Genomic DNA, 16,964 nt, shown 5'->3' with positions numbered 1-16,964 from the left:
GATTATGTGTCTTCCGATATTCCACTGTCGTACATGAACCCCCGTTAAATATGGCACCATACACTTCTTAGACGCAGTAATCTTGAGCAGTAATGGCAGGGCGCATACCTGAAGGTCTAATAGAAACCAAAGAAGGCGTGGCAGGTGATATCAGCAATAATGAGCGTGTCAACTTCCAGGATATCAAAATATTGTGGACAACTTTTGCCACCAATCGTCAATATTCGAGGGACAAGCTAGTGGGAAAACGACTAGAAAACCTTTTCTGGCGGATCATGTCCAGCGAACGTCTTCTGCGAAATTTGAGCGGTGAGCAGATTGCCACACAATTCAACGCTATCCACGAGGACGGCGAGATCAGAACCACACCACAAAACTCGCCTAGATCTTCGCGGAATCTGGAATCTAATGCTGGGTCAGGGCCATCGAAAGAGCCTGTACCACGGTCAAAGACCCAAATTTCACTGCTTGGCCACGGTCTAAGTCCCCAAGTAACGAACACCAGTTCGGTGCCGTTAGGTGTTGAATCACAAGACATATTTGTGGGTCCAACTACTGAATTCGAAGATGACGGAGATGCACCAACTCCGACGCCTTCGAGCCCTTTGGCAAAACTAGAGAATCCTCGCTTGAGGACACATAACGGCAGACGAAGTTCACGAATTTCGAAACCCACACCTATATTAAAGAAATCCAGCTCTGGTAATTCGGATGACCTCGCTTATGAAGCTCAAAGATCTAGATCTCCCAATGATAGAGGGCACTCAAATTCAGGGAGGGGCATGCCAGTACCGCAGTCCACCCGATTCAGTGAAGAGGTGACCGTTTCTATCCCAAAGATTTCAGTCTCGCTGCCTAGGGCCAAACCAAGACGAAACACCAATGAAGCCGCGCAATTGACAAAGAAGTCAGGACCACCTTTCATTGCAAGTACTGGTGCAAGTAAGCGAAAGCCTTTGACGGTAAGACAGAGATCCTCGCAATGGGCTCATTCAAAAACTTCAATAAGCCCTCCTTCGTCCAGGCCCGAATTGAAGGCGAGACTGGCAACAACACCTCCTATCCAGGAGATTGCCACAGAAGGAGGCCAACGGTCACTGACAACGTCACATCAAGACTGGGGAGGCGAGTCATCGAGTGAAGACGAAGATTCAGCAGAAATGGACAAAGGATCTCGAGCGCTGAGCGAACGAAACCATCAATCAAGATCGTCGAAGCAGCCGTCTATTCAACAAAGGTCTTTCACCAATCTCTCTTCGCTTGGGGGTAAGGCTGCTGCATCTGCAACATCCGCTCCTTACCATGCCTCCGGTGTGTTGAACTTCGGACATCCGTTGTCGGCTGGGAAGGAGGCGTTTCGGCATGAGACTGTGGCCCTTAAAAAGGCTCGGACTCTAACGGAGAGGTCCATTTACCAAGAACAAAGAGTCAGCTTTCTTTGATACTAGGGAGAAAAAAGCACAATGTAAATGTATCGACGCAGGGTACGAAGCCAGGCACAAAGCAGTGATAGTACTGTAAAAGTATCAGGAATTTCAAGCCAATGAGGCTGTCATAATCTGTATTTCTAGGGATTGCACTACATGAGACATATGGCATAGCGAGGATATTGGCATGGGCAGAGGTGAAGCATCATCTCAGATAGAGGTGAAAGGTCTTGCTTGCAGGCACTTTCCATCGGAAGTACAAGAATGATAATAAAAATAATAATAATAATAATAATGACGATTATTAAATCCCAGCGGTTATTTTGGGGACTTTGCCGCAGCATGTAAAACGACGGTCCAACGAGCTGCGGCTATGCAATGGAAGTCGTTGGACGAGGGGGAGTCTTTGATGGTGAGACAGCCAAGCCTCTCTCTGCCTTCCGCCCCCTCTCTCACCACTTCTTTGACAACCTGTTCCTATCCTTCACCACCCATCCATCAAACCCTACAGTATGTATCTACTCACTGCCCTATCACTAGGGACGCTGGCTCTCAGCGCGCATGGCTTTCTCATTCCTGGAGATATCGAAAGTCTAGACACCAAGGCAACAAATCCCTCCATTACAGCCGAAAAAGATGTGTTGGTATCAGTTGATTGTACATCGTGTCCCTACGCCCTGAACAGCGAGAGAAACGGTGGTCACGAATGGACAAATGATATTGCGAGTGATTTGGAATTCAAGATCGACTCGGACGGGAACACTCTTCGATTGAATGGAGTTCCTTTCTACCCGATCCAGACACCAGGCCTCCCGCCACAGCTTCACGTCTCACAGAAGAAGAAGGAAGGTGAAGAGCTGACAATGGAGGGATTCCAAGGCAATCTGAGGATGAGTTACAGTCTGGAGTACGAAGAGAAGAGGGCGGACGATGGCAATAGCCTCCTCACCGTTGTCATGACGATCATGGCACTAGATGGCCAAATGGTCCGCATCGACGACGTGGTGATCAAGACTATAAAGGATCAAGATGGCAAGGTATGGACTCTCGCCCATCCTCATCATGCGACGGCCACTGACATCAAATTCAAGCTTCTACTCCATTCGGCCAACACCCAACCCACTACGGCATCCGACGCCAAGTGTGAGAATATCCTTTGCAGGGTGTTCTCGAAGATCATCACCAGCATCCAGAAAGCCAAGGAAGCCACAAAGACGAAGGTGAAGAGCACCTGCAACAAAGTCAAATGTATTTGCCAGAAATGTTGGCAAGCTGTTACCGGGAAGTTCAAGCATATCCATCCAGCGGCACCCAAAACTCCAGAGGAGCCTGCTCAGATCGACGAAGATATGGACAAACTCCCCACTCATCACAGATTCCGCCCTGGCATGTTCGGTGGCCGTCCCCCGCACCGTCATCACCGCCACCATCCAGGCTTCTTGCGCCATATGGGCCATGTCATGTGGAACACCATGAAGATGGCATTCATGCCCGTATTAATCGGTATTGCTTTTGGCATGGCAGCTTCCGCTATCGGTATGCTTGTTGGTCAACTCGTCGTCTTCTTGTGGATGAAATACAGGAAGAATGAGCAGGTTGTCTATGTTCCCGTGGACACCGATGTCAAAGATTCACTGCCTGCCTATCAGGATGTCCCCACTTTGGAGATTACGGTCGAGAAGGAGGGTGAGGATCAAGCTTAGTTGTAGATAACGGGGAGGAAGAATGACGGAATGCTGCGGCGGAAGGGATCGTGCACAGAAGCATCAACGGTGTTAGCGGCTTGGACATGGCATGGGATTGAAAATTTAGGTACCTGCTATGGGCGCCTAGGTACGGTGAGGCTTTGAGGCAAGCGTGTCACTCTTTTGAATGTGTAACGAATAGATGGTTGTCCCTGCGAAGTGTACGCATATTCCCGCTGAAGTCCTTGCAAGTTTGTATTATCCATGCGTTCGTCCTCAATGCTGTCATCATCAAGTGCTGAATTGTTATACTTTGATGAAAGCCGACACCGTTTCTTCGACTTGTCTTTACATGGAAACTTAAAATTCAGCGGGGACGCTTCAAAATATTATTCCTGGATCTTTTCGAATATCTTGGCTTCTCGAACATTAATTGATCAGATATGACTGAAGTCATAGGATCTCGATAATAAACTCTGTTTTCATTACATGTCTATTCATCCTTAACCACAAAGGTTCCCATAATTGATTCCCAGTTTCCCACTCTGCACACTCATCTTCAATCTCAACATTTTGCCAGGCAATGCCACCTTCAGATACAGGCAAATTATGGGGCGGTCGTTTCAGCGGATCAGTCGATCCACTCATGGTCGAGTACAATCAATCGATTTACTACGATCGCATCTTTTACAAGCAAGACATTGCAGGCTCGATTGCGTGGGCAAGAGCAAACAAGAACGTGGGCATTCTATCGGATGATGAGTACAAAAGGATCGTTGAAGGCTTGAAGGAGGTAGAAAAAGAATGGGAAGATAATACATTTGAGATCAAACCGGGCATTGACGAGGTTTGAAGCTTCCCTTGCCATTGCCTGGTTGGTACTGAGATGGAGAAGGATATTCACACAGCCAATGAGAGAAGATTGTCTGAGAAAATTGGAAAGCAAATTGGTGGCAAGCTACATACGGGGTTGGTTCGTCGGTCTAGTGACGATTTGATATTTGCCGTTAACGGTCGGGGAATAGTCGATCAAGGAATGATCAAGTCGCTACTGATATGAGGTAATGCACTCAGGCAAGTGTTCGTCAATTGAAAGACTCAAGGTCCGCAGACTATGGCTCGTTGCAGAACTCCGCAAGATCAAGACATGGCTTGAAGACCTCATCAAGGCCATGGCTCAGAGGGCAGAGCGAGATATCGAAGCTATTTTGCCAGGCAAGCATCAATTTGCTCCTTACATTTCAGATACTAAAAACTCATGTGTATGTGTTTAGGCTACACTCATCTTCAGAACGCTCAGCCCGTCCGCTGGTCACACTGGCTGTGCTCTTACGCCCTCGCCTTCGCTTCCGACCTCGAACGCCTCCTTGAAGTCACCAAACGTGTCAACAAGTCTCCGCTAGGATGTGGAGCTTTAGCTGGCAACCCTTTCGGTGTTGACAGAGACGCGATAGCGAAGGAGCTAGGCTTTGAAGGCCTATTGATGAATTCGCTGGGAGCGGTAGCGGATCGTAAATTCGCTTTGGAGACAATGCAGTGGGCTGCGGAACTGATGACCGACATTTCGAGAATAAGTGAAGACTTGATACTGTACGGGAGTGCGCAATATGGGTTTGTTAGGTTGGCGGACGCGTACAGCACGGGAAGTTCCCTCATGCCTCAGAAGGTGAGTTAGCACATTTATTTGCATATGTACGAGTTATGTTAACATTTAGGCAAATCAGAAAAATTCCGACTCCCTCGAACTTCTTCGAGGCAAATCGGGTCGTGTAATCGGGCAGATGGTTGGCTTGAATTGCACAATCAAAGGCCTCCCCAGTACCTATAACAAAGATCTTCAAGAGTCTGTCGAGCCGCTGATTGACTGCGTAAAGACTGTCTCCGACTCTGTTCGCATTCTTAATGGAGTCATCTCAACTCTTGATATCTTCCCTAACAAGATGCTCGCCGCACTAGAGCCAGGAATGCTAGCCACCGATCTCGCGGACTATCTGGTCAAAAAGGGAGTGCCGTTCAGGGAGGCACATCATGTCAGTGGGCAGGTTGTATCGCTGACAGAGAGTAAGGGGATAGCGATGGATCAGCTGAGTCATAAAGATTTGCAGGGAGTTGATCGTAGATTAGGTTCGGATTTCGTCTTTGATTATGAGAGCAGTGTGGAGATGCGGACGTCGAAAGGGGGTACGAGTAAGTCAAGTGTGAGGGAACAGATAGAGCTGCTGAAAACTTTGGTTTCTGAGAGCTGATAGTACATATGAGATGACAAACATAATATAATAATCTGTGACGTTGAATGAACGCTGTCACATTTTCGCTCGGTCATTCTTCACTGCTTGAATCCTGAAGTTCCATCTCGGATGGTATATTCTAACGCCCAGCGAATTCTCCAACACACACTCGTACTCATTCAATCTCACGAGGTTTCCACGATCCCTGGATTTGAACCCAGTGTCAATGGGCCAGCTCTCCACTTGCGCACCATGTTTCAAGTGGGTGGGGTCACCGTCATCTACCAAATCGCCTTCGCGATCGATCGGTGATACAGATGCAGAATTTGTGACCTTCGCGGCCTCCTCACCACTCAACCTCACAGGTTTGTCCATTTTCGCTTTAGCAGTCGCCACAGCCTCACTAAAACGCTTCACCCATGTGTACACCTTTGGATATATGTCTGGCGAGAATTTGTCTTTTGGCAACGCCCTTTTCAGATCGATCATCCAATGGAAAGGCCATATGGCCTCGATGTCGGCCAATGAAGGCCCCTTAGTGTTAAGGATCCATTCCCTGCCATCGGCCAAAAGCCCCTTCTCCAAAAAATCAAACCCCTGCTGAATGTGGACAATTGCCTCCGGTCTGAGCGCCTTGACTTGTTCCTCGCTCCAACTACGACCAGTGTAATTCTCTCTATCTTTCTGGAACTTTGGGTCCTTGAGCAACGGGAGTTCCGGCGGGATCATTTGCGCAGCCCGCATGAAGATGCCACCGTCAATGGTCCAAGTTGCGAGCAGCTGCCTAACAGCTTCTTGTTCTGGGTCGATGCTCTCTAAGTGTGAATTGGGGAAAGCTGACTCGAGTTTCTCCAAAATAAGGCGCGAGTCACAGTAGATTGACCGACCGTGGGCGAGGATGGGGATACGCCTGTATGCAACCCCCAAGCGCTCGAGATCGGGACGGGGAAGGATGGCCGGTTGGAGGCATTCCGCATATGGGATCCCGCGGAGAGTAAGATACCATGTTACCTGTAGAAAAAATTAGCGAATTGCAGAGGCGCATGTTGTTGGTGGTGGTTTACCCTGCGGGCAAAAGGAGAAAATTGGTAATGGTAGAGGATAATATCGTTAGGGGCGGACATGTTCGTGGTGTTTGTGTGGTACGTTGACAAAAACAATGGCGATTGAGAGCCACGCTGGTTGATGGTACTTTTAAGATGCGAGACATTGCGTCAAAGATCGACAGCCGAGGCCCGTGAATAACAACTCCTCTAAGACAAAGTCTATTCCACATATCATAAAGTCTTGGGCGAAGGTTTCTCATTTGATGAATAAAGTGATATCATTGCTGTTTCTCGTCCCTGCCTCTCTTGCCGTAGTATTCATTCCTGGCAATCATTAGTGAGATCATGAATTGCCCACCCCAAACTTCTGGCTCACATCTTCATTCCCCTGTCAGCTTCTGTCCCGTTGCCTTCTATCCGGTCCAAAGATTCTTCAATCAAGCCAATGTGGCCCCTGAGAGTACCCTCAAGTTCGTCCATGCGCGCTTCGTGTTCTTCCAAGTTATAGATGTGATGAGACCGAAGTAGGTATGTTGAGCCGGCTATCGCGGAAAGATTGACGCCAAGGAGCAGAAAAGGATTACGGAGAAAGGACATCTTGATCGATTTGTTCGTTCAATGGAAAGGAGGAGAGTCTGTTGGTATTTCATGCAGAAGCAGGAGATCGTGATGATGACATGGATCTGGATGTGGCGCGTTAAGGTACCTTAGTAAGCTTAGTTTCCCAAGATTGGGGGCGCGTCGGCCCGTTTGGAGCCCGGGAGATGCATGAAGGGCAAGCCCAGAAGGAGCGATATGGTATCACTTGTCCTCTATGATCATTGCGCACAGTGAAGACTATGTATCGTTCCTGCACGGCACCACGAAGGACTTTCACAGCTTTCCTGCAGTTGGCTGAGCTCTTATCTTCTCGAGCGCTGGTAAATAGACGCACGCTAGCATACGAGTAGGGACGCGACGCGCTTCAAGGCGGATATTTCGAACGATCGAAAGTCTTAGGAAGTCGTGGCAGGCTCGCGAATGACCCTCTGCATTGCATGATACAGTGCAATGTAAGTAGGTCGCTATGGTCTGGATGGGACTGTTGCTGGCTTTCTCGACTTCTATAACATGAGTTCTCCGTTGTTCCAATCCTCTCAGCTGTCGCAGCTCTCACCCAATAAGAGAAGTCGGCGCAAGTCAAAATACACTTACAAGCATCTAACGCTGCTGAGTCAATCATCGACTGCGTGCCCACTGAGAGCTATAGCCCATATAGACCTAGATGCATTCTACGCACAATGCGAGGGTGTTCGATTGGGCATTGCAGAAGACCAGCCGCTCGCTGTTCAGGTCCGCATCTCCATTCATGATAATTACGCTCTCCTGATATTCCTAATAGCAATGGCAAGGGCTCATTGCTATAAATTATCCAGCTCGAAGTTACGGTCTAACGAGATTCTTGCCTCTAAACGAAGCGAAGAAGCTTTGCCCAAATCTGATTTGCCAGCACGTCGCTACGTGGAAGGAGGGTGAGGAGAAGTGGGCGTATCGCGATGACGCGGCCGCACACATAGGAAATCAAAAGGTCTCTTTGGATCCTTACAGGCTTGAGTCTCGCAGAATATTTGCTTGCATTCGAGACGCTCTGCCACCGGTGCCGAAGCAGAGAGTTGAAAAGGCAAGCGTCGATGAAGTCTTTCTAGATTTGTCTGCGCAAATCCATGTCATCTTACTTGAGCGATACCCTGAGCTTGCGGGCCCACCGCCCTACGATGACCCCACAGAAAAGCTACCACGTCCTCCGACGACCACCCTCGACTGGGACACTGATGCTCTTGTGGATCTTGATGCGTCGGAAACAGAGGATGATGATCCGGACTGGGATGATATTGTCATGCTCATAGGGTCTGAGATCATTCGCCGGGTGCGAGCAGCGATCCTTGAACATGTGAAATATACTTGCTCTGCTGGAATAGCGCGCAATAAGATGATTGCAAAGCTGGGTTCTGGTCACAAAAAGCCCAACCAGCAGACCATCGTTCGTAATCGGGCTGTCCAGCATTTTCTTAGTCAATTTAAGTTCACCAAAATCCGCAACTTGGGTGGCAAGCTCGGAGAGGAAGTCGTTGCCAAATTCAACACAGATCAAGTGACTGATCTACTCCGCACTTCTCTCGAGCAAATGAAATCTAAATTAGGAGACGATACCGGCTCATGGGTATACTACATCATTCGAGGCGAAGATACAAGCGAAGTCAACCCTCGGACTCAGATCAAGTCTATGCTTTCTGCAAAATCGTTTCGTCCTACAATCAATAGCACCGATCAAGCTCACCGCTGGCTCCGAATCTTTGTGGCTGATATCTACGCAAGGCTGGTTGAAGAGGGCGTGCTGGACAATAAGCGAAGACCTAAGATCATCAACTTACACCACAGACAAGGTGGTCAGCAGAGGTCACGCCAAGCTGCAATACCGACCGGTAGGCCTATTGATGAATCTTTACTTTTTGACTTATCGAAGAATATCTTGGCGCAAATCATCGTTGATGGGAGAGCCTGGCCATGCAGTAATCTCTCGCTTAGTGTGGGTGGCTTTGAAGAAGGACCGATGGGGAATAAGGGCATCGGCGGCTTTCTCATTCGTGGAGATGAAGCAAAAGCCATGACAGCAATATCCCGTGACGTGCGTGACACGACGCCCACAGGCGCAGATCATCCAGCAAAACGTCGCAAGACAGAGACTCAATCACTGCCGGCTTTCTTTGCACGGCAAGACACAGAGCATAGAGATACAGAGGAAGACGCAGACGAATTAGAGCATTCTCTGGAGTCCAGTAGCAGACCACACTCATGCGAGCGAACATCGAATGGGTCCCTAGATGACGCTGTCCGGAGCACCGACGCAAGAGCTGATGACGCAGGCGGTACTGATCGGGCTTTTCAAGTCAGCACATCTACGGAGCAGCAAACGAAGTCACAACGATCCCTCCATCAAACTTCGATTGAGGCTTACATCTGTAGTCGCTGTCAGGCGTCCATACCCGTCAATGAGGAGAATGAGCACCAAGACTGGCATTTTGCCCGAGACTTGCAAGAGCAGGACTCTGTGCCAACCCAAAATCCAGCTCTTCCGAAGTCAGGGTCTGGACACTCTCCCGCTCTCAATCTGCTACATAACAAAGTGGAAAAGGGTCAACGTCGCCTCGCATTCGGAAAGTGAACATTGTCGTCGTACCCTAGCGAGGCAGCCACCTTTTGACACCCAGTAAAGATTTATCTACGTCGAACGCATGTCCAGAAAGTTTATATCAGTGCAAGGGATGGACGACCCTTCGCACTTTTGCTTCAAAACCTGCTGCCTTAGGCTTGTGTAGTTTAGGCAAAAGGCAGGACTATACCACCATGGGTTCCAGGTCTCGACATCTTTCGCATCAAGCTCGCTCGCAACCTTGTCGAGACGTATTGTTTGGAGAGAAGTCATGAATTCAAGCACTCGAAACTATTCGTCGATGTCCCGAAGGTTCGAATGTTTCGAGGGCGCGAAAGCTTGTGCCCGGCAGAGACTTTCAGACTCTCATGGCTAAAGGGAGTCGATTGATAGGGAAGCTCGGCCCATCGAGTCGAGTACGTTTCTAGTAGCAAGCAGGAGGCTCGCAAGTCTGATCCCTGCGGAGGAAATCAGAATCACGCATCCAATGACAAATGGATCACCAGACACAACGACATAAATCACCAAGGCGGTTTCAACGTCCGATCAACGGAGATGAAGTTGCCTCTGTAGGAATCTGTCGATGGTTCAGACCTTCTGTGAGTGGGATTCTGAATCCGGCCTTAGCGGGTACTCAGGCCACCATGCCCTAAATTGGCCAAGCAGGTCTACCTTTTCGGGCACTTGTAGCATTCGTGGTCCCTTTGCATGTCTGCTTCCTTCTTACCACCGTAGGTTACGTCGCACAAGCTAGGTATTCCAATTCATATAAGCTACTCGTCTTCAGTACGAATCATTCTGGTCATTATTTGTCGTCTCAAACATCGAGCAGGCCCACGCTCAAAGAGTCTTGCTCCTCTGACAGTATCTCATGAGACCAATCCATTGAAGAGGTGATGATGTAGGCGTCCCTTCACAGTCACCATGCGAGGAGACATCGTTGAAGCATCTGGAAGGCTAAGTAGCTATGTCCTTGGGTTACTCATTTTTGGCCTGTGCTTCCTTGTTCACATTCACACCAAGCACAAAAGAGAGTATCAGGTATGCAGCGTGTTTGTAGAATTTCACCAGTCTGTCTCATTGGTTCCAGGTCGAGACAATGTTTGGGGAGCAACATGGGTGCCAGCCCGTCAAATCAAGGTTTCCACATAAATGGCCGTTTGGAATTGATGTTCTCTACGTCCAGTACAAGGCGAATGCTGAGCAGAGGCTTCTGGCTTTTCAGAGGCCGTTCCTCGAGGCTATGGGGCCTAGCCACGAGTTGAAGGTTCTTGGCGCGCTTGGGTATACTTCTTTTGAGCCCAGGAACGTCGAAACCATACTTTCGACACGGTTTGAAGGTGTGCTTCTGGCAGCAATGGTGACCGTTTCGCAGGAACTTCGTTGACTCCTTCAGATTATGACCTAGGCACGAGGCGTGATGCCCTGTTTCCCTTTGTAGGGGAGGGTATTTTCACCCAAGATGGAGCGGCTTGGAAGCACTCTCGAGAGCTTTTACGACGTCCATTCCAAAAAACTCATTATCAGGATCTCAAGGGATTCTCCCAGCCGTTAGAGGATCTTACCGCCGACATTGCCACTCCTGGAGGTGTGGTTGACTTGCAACCATTATTCTTTCGCTTCACCCTGGCCACTACTACGGCACTCATCTTTGGTCAGCCCGTCACAACTGATATCAACGTGAGAAAGTCGTTTGCTAGTAATTTTGATTATGCATCATTGATCAGCGCACTACGGACACGTTTAGTAGACTTTTACTGGGTATATAACCCTTCCGAATACAAAGCCGCATGCAAACATGTCAAAGCATACGCGGATAGCTTTATAGAGCGGGCTCTTGGAGAAAGTAATCGCAAAAGTGAAGCAATTGAGGACCGGTATGGGTTCGTTGAAGACCTATACGAAAATTTGGAGGACAAGGTACTGGTTCGTAATCAGCTAGTCAACGTTTTACTTGCTGGAAGGGACACTACTGCATGCCTTCTTTCTTGGACGCTGTAAGTATGTCTGCTTTCAATGTCAACCTTCTACACAGCCTGGTGTCTCACCAATATTGACCAGTAACGTTTAATAGTTTCCTTCTTGTTCGCCATCGCTCAGTTCTGAAAAGCCTACAGGCCGAAATTCAAACTGTCATGAAGAACAAACAGGAACTTACCCGACAATTGATACAGAAAATGCCATACCTCCGGTGCATTTTGAACGAAAGTATGACATCCTGAAAAAATTGGGACCCAAACTTGCGCATGCTGACGATACTCAGCCCTCCGGCTTTATCCACCCATTCCTATCAACGTTCGCTTTGCCAGGAGAGCAACTATTCTACCGTGCGGCGGTGGTCCAGATGGTCAATCTCCATTCCTCGTCCGCCGTGGACAAGGCGTGGGAATACCCTCTTACTACCTGCACCGCCGGAAGGACCTTTACGGTGAAGACGCCGAGCAATTCAGGCCCGAGAGGTGGGAAGGTACAGAACTTGCAGACATTGGGTACGGGTATCTACCATTTCATGGAGGGCATCGGCTATGTCTAGGCAGTAAGCGTAGTCTTCAAATTCGAGAACGAATCTTTTGCTGACAGAAATCAGAGGATTTTGCACTAACGGAGGCCTCCTGTGCGATTGTTCGCATTCTTCAGGAGTTTCCAAACATCAGGATACCACCAGAAGCTCTTGTCTTACCGACTGGAGATGAAAAACAGGAACTTACAGTCTTTCTCAGACCGGCTGAAGGTTGCAAAGTCTTGGTCTAGTAAAGGTGTCAATCGACAAGCAAGATGTCTGATATATGTGCAAACAATTACTTTGTAAAATATTTGAAAGTTGTGACAAGCTCGAGAACAAGGGAGAACTTGTATTGATGGTCCATTGACATGGCGTCTAAAGACTTGTGAGGCTATTGTATTGAAGTTTGGGTGCCTCTCGGACCACGATTGTCTCATATGTCTAGAAATTGAGATCAGTGCAAGCTCAGAGAAGTCTAATCAGCCCTTTAATTCCTGAGGAATAAGCCAGTGTACATATTGCCAAACGACTTTGCTGCCTCATTCATCTGTCTGCTTAAGAACCTGAGCTGATGCACTAGCATCGCCTTAAAGAGAGAATCGTTTGGGGATACGGTCGACTCGTCTTTGTAGCAAAGACCTTCACTGTGCATGATACATCCCATGATCTTGCTGATCTCTCTTGCCACTCTTCTCTTTACATTCGTTGATAGATTGCAACCTTGAAGTTGCTTAAAAGTCAAGAAACATAAAAACTTTTGCACGCATGCTTACAAGATCCTATGGGTTTACTTCCTGTATTCGATGGAATGGAGATCACAGGATGTCTCCTGCGATGCTGCAGCACGGTGACTACAATGATGACAGAGGAGCAAAAAGAAGCAGTGGTCGACGGAGGTCAGCTTTCGCTCTCTCCCACCGCTCGAAAATGGTGACTCGCAACGAACTTATCTTGAGGTGGCCAAATCTCATTACCACTACGTTACATCATACTAGATACTTGGCTCTCCCAAAGCCACTGCCTGAACAGCGAACTACGCACTCGGCGCAGCGAGCAAAGCAAAACAAAGAGGGTATCCTATGCCAACTGCAATAACCGACTGCCACACATAGGGAATATCCTTGTCGATTGTCGTCATCCGTAAGCAAAGACTTTCCGGAGATTGGGGAATTAGGTGCAAATTGTATCTTCCATGTTGAGCCTGATCCCCAGACCATGAAGGCCAAGGGGCAGGAAACAACAAGTAAGCTCTCGTTGAAGATGGCATCATCGATCAATCATTAAAGCGAATAAGAGCCGAGTCCAGTCGTATCCAGTGAAGGAAGACAGTGGGGCTCGACAAACGGGTTGGCCGACCTCAGGTTTGGTAAGAATTGGATTTAAGGAGTGGTGTCTCAATCTGATCAATAACGCCGTTCCATGTGCAGTGGGGTCATTTGATGTGCTGGCAATCTGATTGAGGGGGCTGAGTCCGTTCCGCAGTCCAATTTACGCATGCGTGTTCTCCTAGACGAACGATCTTAGGTCCATGCGAATCGAAGGCGAGCGACTTAGATGGTTTTGGGGGATGCCTTGTTAGTCACCTCCACAATGTCATCTATGTGCCTGCACATCGATACGAATAGATCGAAAAACCTGCAAAACGGGTGAGCACAAACTTCATCAAAGATTTGAAAAAGGAGACCTACAATTTACTTCCACCAATCTCCATCTCCCTCTCCATTCTCCCACTCCTCTTGAAAAGCTTGCGACATCTGATGATGAGCGCTAAGTAATGAGCGCGGAGTTGCGAGTCTGTGTCTGGCGTGTTGTCATATGCGTACCGAGCTGACCGCAAGATCACTTCGACGTGGATGCCGGATTGAAGGCCTTGTTTCCGAAGAGCAAGACGCTTCAACTCGTCCAAGCCAAATTTCTCAGCAGTACAATAGACGACGGTGTCCCGTAGGACCTCTCCGCCCACGCCAGAATGTTGTATTGTAGACTTCACACCTCCTGCTGGCTTGCCATTATTTGCGCCATCGAGCTCCCAAGAGTTCCGACGCTTGTTGAACAACAAACGTGGTGCATAGTCACCCTTGTAGAGATACTCGAGGACGCAAGAGAATATCTCGGGTTCCTCGTCAGGCAGAACAACCCTCTTCGCATCGGATTCGAAGAACTGGCCCCGAAGAGCCGCGGCGAAGAAAGGGCTTCGAGTTAATTGGTCCTCATGAGCGGCGAAAAGACGCCCCTCACGACCTACAACCAAAGTGATGATAGGGCTGGTCAGGGGACTAGGCGGCGACACCAATTAGTGGTTTGAAGTCATACGTGCGTTGCTGCTCAGGCATGTCGCCTCACCTCCCAACCTGCGGACTATCCAACTTTTGCTGAAGCTTCTTCTTCTGATGCTCGCTGTACGATTTCTTGGTCTTGATTGGCTTGACCGACTTGCCCGCACGATCCCGAGATGAGAAGGAGCGAAACATGCTTGCCAAGTCAAGAGGTATTGTTGTCGGTGACGGTACGGCGAGCACTTCACGCAAAGAAGCAACCGACGAGGGGACAACCGAGGATGCGATATCCAAATGAGCGTGACAGTGGGATATTAGGCGTACAAGGAATGACGCTTCATGCAATTGGCATGTGAGACCTTCGGAAGTCGAGCTCAGAACTCTCCCCTCGAGCGATGCACCACCGAAATGGTACTTCGGCACGAAGATCGACGAGATCCTGAGACGACTCTACGCACGAGGAATCTGCAAGAGCAGACCAACGTGGTGCTGTGATCGACCGGCTCTGAGCGTGAAGGAAGGAAGATGCAGTTATCAATAGCAACGCTTCTATAGCGGCGTTTCGGCGCTAGCGTTGGCCAATCATTTGAGTTACTTCTTCTGCACGTAAGAGTCACATATTAGCGGCGATGAGAATGGCCGTCGTTGCCTGAGGCAACTGATAAATTATATTGACCAGGCTGCTACTTGATTATGACCTCCTCAAATACCACGATTTTAATGCACGCATATGATAATCCTGCGTCATGGTATCACTGCTGCTTCATTTGTCTCGCAGTGCGCCTCCATCTGGAGTATGCGCTCCTCCAAGCAACTTGCCTAGCGGTCTTCTCTAGACAACTCCAATGCGGCTTGTAGTTCTTCGTCCACCTCGCCTTGGTACTCTTCCTTCCTGGATTCCTCAAGCGCTTTCTTCATTATCTCATCCTCAACGGTCGCCTGTCCCTCCCTGCTACACATTCTCGTTCCATTAGCCTTCTCATCGTGGACACCACCGACCTCTTCCTCTTCCTTGATCGAGTGTCGCTGCTCCTGCTGACTTGAGACTCTTGTCATGATGTGTTCTTGACTTCCCTCGTCCGTACGAACCCCTGCCAAAAGTCCGAAAACAGGGTTGGCCAGATCGCTGTTTTGCATGACCTGCACCATTTCTTCTGTATGGTGACGAACCAAATCCCAGTAGTGGCTTGCAAAAAAGTCGATGAGGTATTGCCTCAGATCCGGTGTCGCTGACTGAAATGTTTTCTGAGCCAAGCGGAGGACTGCAACAGGAGGGAATGGATCTCCAGACATCGTCAGCGCCTTTATCTTGCCATACGTCAAGCTTTGGAGCCCTTCCATTTCCATCATCCTGGCTATGCTGTATATTTTACCGCATCGAAGTATCTCATCGCCACGCTCCTCAGAAGTGAATTCAAGCTCCAAGCGAGCGTAGTCGGTAAGGTATCCGAGAAGTTTCGGATGGTACTCATGGGTCTCAAGGTAGGCCGCAACAGGAAGGAATTCTTCGGGCTCCAGTTTTGATAAAAAGGGTGACATAACATACCAGCCCTCTTCGGGATCTCTGAGCATCAGTCGATGCAGGAATGGACTGCATTCAAGGTTCGAGCGTGTGATCTGGATCTTGGTGCGATCCTCTCCTACATAGATTGAAACTTTATCTTCCCTGAGTATGAATTCATTAGCCAGTTGAATTTTTAGGAACGATTCAATTCCTCACCTGCTGTTCATCAGTCGTTTCCCATCCTTATCCGACATATCGAGTGAGGCAAAATTGCTTCGCTCTCGCTCACACGACGCTTCACTCAAAATTGATGTCCCCTTATCAAACAATGTCTTAAGCTTTTTGCATGAGTATCTGCTGCCCAGTGAAGCGTCTTTCTCTGTCAACTTGCAGTCAGCGTCAAGCTCTCGTTTCACTCTAGGCCCTTCGTTACGTGTGAGGAAAACATTGTCCTCTTCGTCGTCCACTCCAGCCCTTCTAGGTTCGCTAGATTCGATGTTTTTCGTCAATGATCGCTTCACGGAAATCTTACTTGACATATGCTTGGCAAGCTTTTCCTTCCAGTGAAGCATGCCAGGGAGCCCTCCATTGCCTTCGAAACACTCCAGGGCCTCCTTCCAGGCTCTGGCCTGTAGCTTATTGATTGATTTCTTTTGCATATCACGTACCACCCGTGTCGAAAATACATCTAAGTGACGCCTAGCAACCCATACTCTAATTGAATCAGAGAATATCAAATGAATTCAAAGCTGAGACACTTACCCTTTGAGACTCGCGATCTGTAGGCACGCGTATTTTCCCTTGCTGACATACGCCTCGCCTAGTAAGGAAGGTGCTTTCCAGGTACTCTCTATTGGTTTAGATGTCTGCAGATGCCAATGCTTGTAGTTCTGAAACACAACTGATTCGTCGCATATAATGACTGGCCACTGACAATCACCCGTGTCGTGAACCCAAAGCTCTCCTGCTCTGACCGCCTTCTGGTCTTGCATAAAATAATCAACATCGGGCATGGAATCATCGTCCTCTGCAATGAGCCCTTCTAGATTCTTCTCTGCCTGAGACACGCCTGTAGCCATCGAGCTGCCTAATTTGGTGTCAGATG

The 16,964-nt window shown here is 48.7% G+C and overlaps 9 protein-coding genes across 9 annotated transcripts; 5 read left to right on the top strand and 4 right to left on the bottom strand.

Annotated features, from left to right (window-relative positions):
* Nucleotides 1-92: 92 nt before the first annotated feature.
* Nucleotides 93-1,442, top strand: KY384_000593 (uncharacterized protein; the record flags this gene model as incomplete). Its single annotated transcript, XM_044809129.1, has 1 exon — nt 93-1,442. One exon carries the CDS (start codon nt 93-95, stop codon nt 1,440-1,442), a length of 1,350 nt encoding a protein of 449 aa, XP_044665116.1.
* Nucleotides 1,443-1,939: 497 nt separating this feature from the next.
* KY384_000592 (uncharacterized protein) lies at nt 1,940-3,130 on the top strand (the record flags this gene model as incomplete). The annotated part of the gene is made up of 1 exon (XM_044809128.1): nt 1,940-3,130. The coding sequence occupies one exon, from the start codon at nt 1,940-1,942 to the stop codon at nt 3,128-3,130; it is 1,191 nt and encodes a 396-aa protein (XP_044665115.1).
* A 565-nt stretch (nt 3,131-3,695) lies between these two features.
* Nucleotides 3,696-5,358, top strand: KY384_000591 (uncharacterized protein; the record flags this gene model as incomplete). The annotated part of the gene is made up of 3 exons (XM_044809127.1): nt 3,696-3,959; nt 4,404-4,778; nt 4,828-5,358. 3 exons carry the CDS (start codon nt 3,696-3,698, stop codon nt 5,356-5,358), a joined length of 1,170 nt encoding a protein of 389 aa, XP_044665114.1.
* Nucleotides 5,359-5,415: 57 nt separating this feature from the next.
* Nucleotides 5,416-6,464, bottom strand: KY384_000590 (uncharacterized protein; the record flags this gene model as incomplete). Its single annotated transcript, XM_044809126.1, has 2 exons — nt 5,416-6,351; nt 6,405-6,464. 2 exons carry the CDS (start codon nt 6,462-6,464, stop codon nt 5,416-5,418), a joined length of 996 nt encoding a protein of 331 aa, XP_044665113.1.
* Nucleotides 6,465-6,664: 200 nt separating this feature from the next.
* Nucleotides 6,665-6,983, bottom strand: KY384_000589 (uncharacterized protein; the record flags this gene model as incomplete). Its single annotated transcript, XM_044809125.1, has 2 exons — nt 6,665-6,710; nt 6,763-6,983. 2 exons carry the CDS (start codon nt 6,981-6,983, stop codon nt 6,665-6,667), a joined length of 267 nt encoding a protein of 88 aa, XP_044665112.1.
* Nucleotides 6,984-7,496: 513 nt separating this feature from the next.
* KY384_000588 (uncharacterized protein) lies at nt 7,497-9,588 on the top strand (the record flags this gene model as incomplete). The annotated part of the gene is made up of 2 exons (XM_044809124.1): nt 7,497-7,718; nt 7,768-9,588. The coding sequence occupies 2 exons, from the start codon at nt 7,497-7,499 to the stop codon at nt 9,586-9,588; spliced, it is 2,043 nt and encodes a 680-aa protein (XP_044665111.1).
* A 1,231-nt stretch (nt 9,589-10,819) lies between these two features.
* On the top strand, nt 10,820-12,327 carry KY384_000587 (uncharacterized protein; the record flags this gene model as incomplete). The annotated part of the gene is made up of 5 exons (XM_044809123.1): nt 10,820-10,916; nt 11,018-11,573; nt 11,651-11,784; nt 11,840-12,112; nt 12,164-12,327. The coding sequence occupies 5 exons, from the start codon at nt 10,820-10,822 to the stop codon at nt 12,325-12,327; spliced, it is 1,224 nt and encodes a 407-aa protein (XP_044665110.1).
* A 1,436-nt stretch (nt 12,328-13,763) lies between these two features.
* On the bottom strand, nt 13,764-14,550 carry KY384_000586 (uncharacterized protein; the record flags this gene model as incomplete). Its single annotated transcript, XM_044809122.1, has 2 exons — nt 13,764-14,320; nt 14,439-14,550. 2 exons carry the CDS (start codon nt 14,548-14,550, stop codon nt 13,764-13,766), a joined length of 669 nt encoding a protein of 222 aa, XP_044665109.1.
* Nucleotides 14,551-15,174: 624 nt separating this feature from the next.
* KY384_000585 (uncharacterized protein) lies at nt 15,175-16,938 on the bottom strand (the record flags this gene model as incomplete). Its single annotated transcript, XM_044809121.1, has 3 exons — nt 15,175-16,021; nt 16,076-16,573; nt 16,622-16,938. 3 exons carry the CDS (start codon nt 16,936-16,938, stop codon nt 15,175-15,177), a joined length of 1,662 nt encoding a protein of 553 aa, XP_044665108.1.
* Between the last annotated feature and the right edge of the window lie 26 nt (nt 16,939-16,964).

The sequence above is a fragment of the Bacidia gigantensis genome, assembly GCF_019456465.1.
Source record: "Bacidia gigantensis strain McMullin 20006 chromosome Unknown contig_74, whole genome shotgun sequence".
Taxonomy (NCBI): domain Eukaryota; kingdom Fungi; phylum Ascomycota; class Lecanoromycetes; order Lecanorales; family Ramalinaceae; genus Bacidia; species Bacidia gigantensis.
This window is presented reverse-complemented; position numbering and strand designations above follow the sequence as displayed.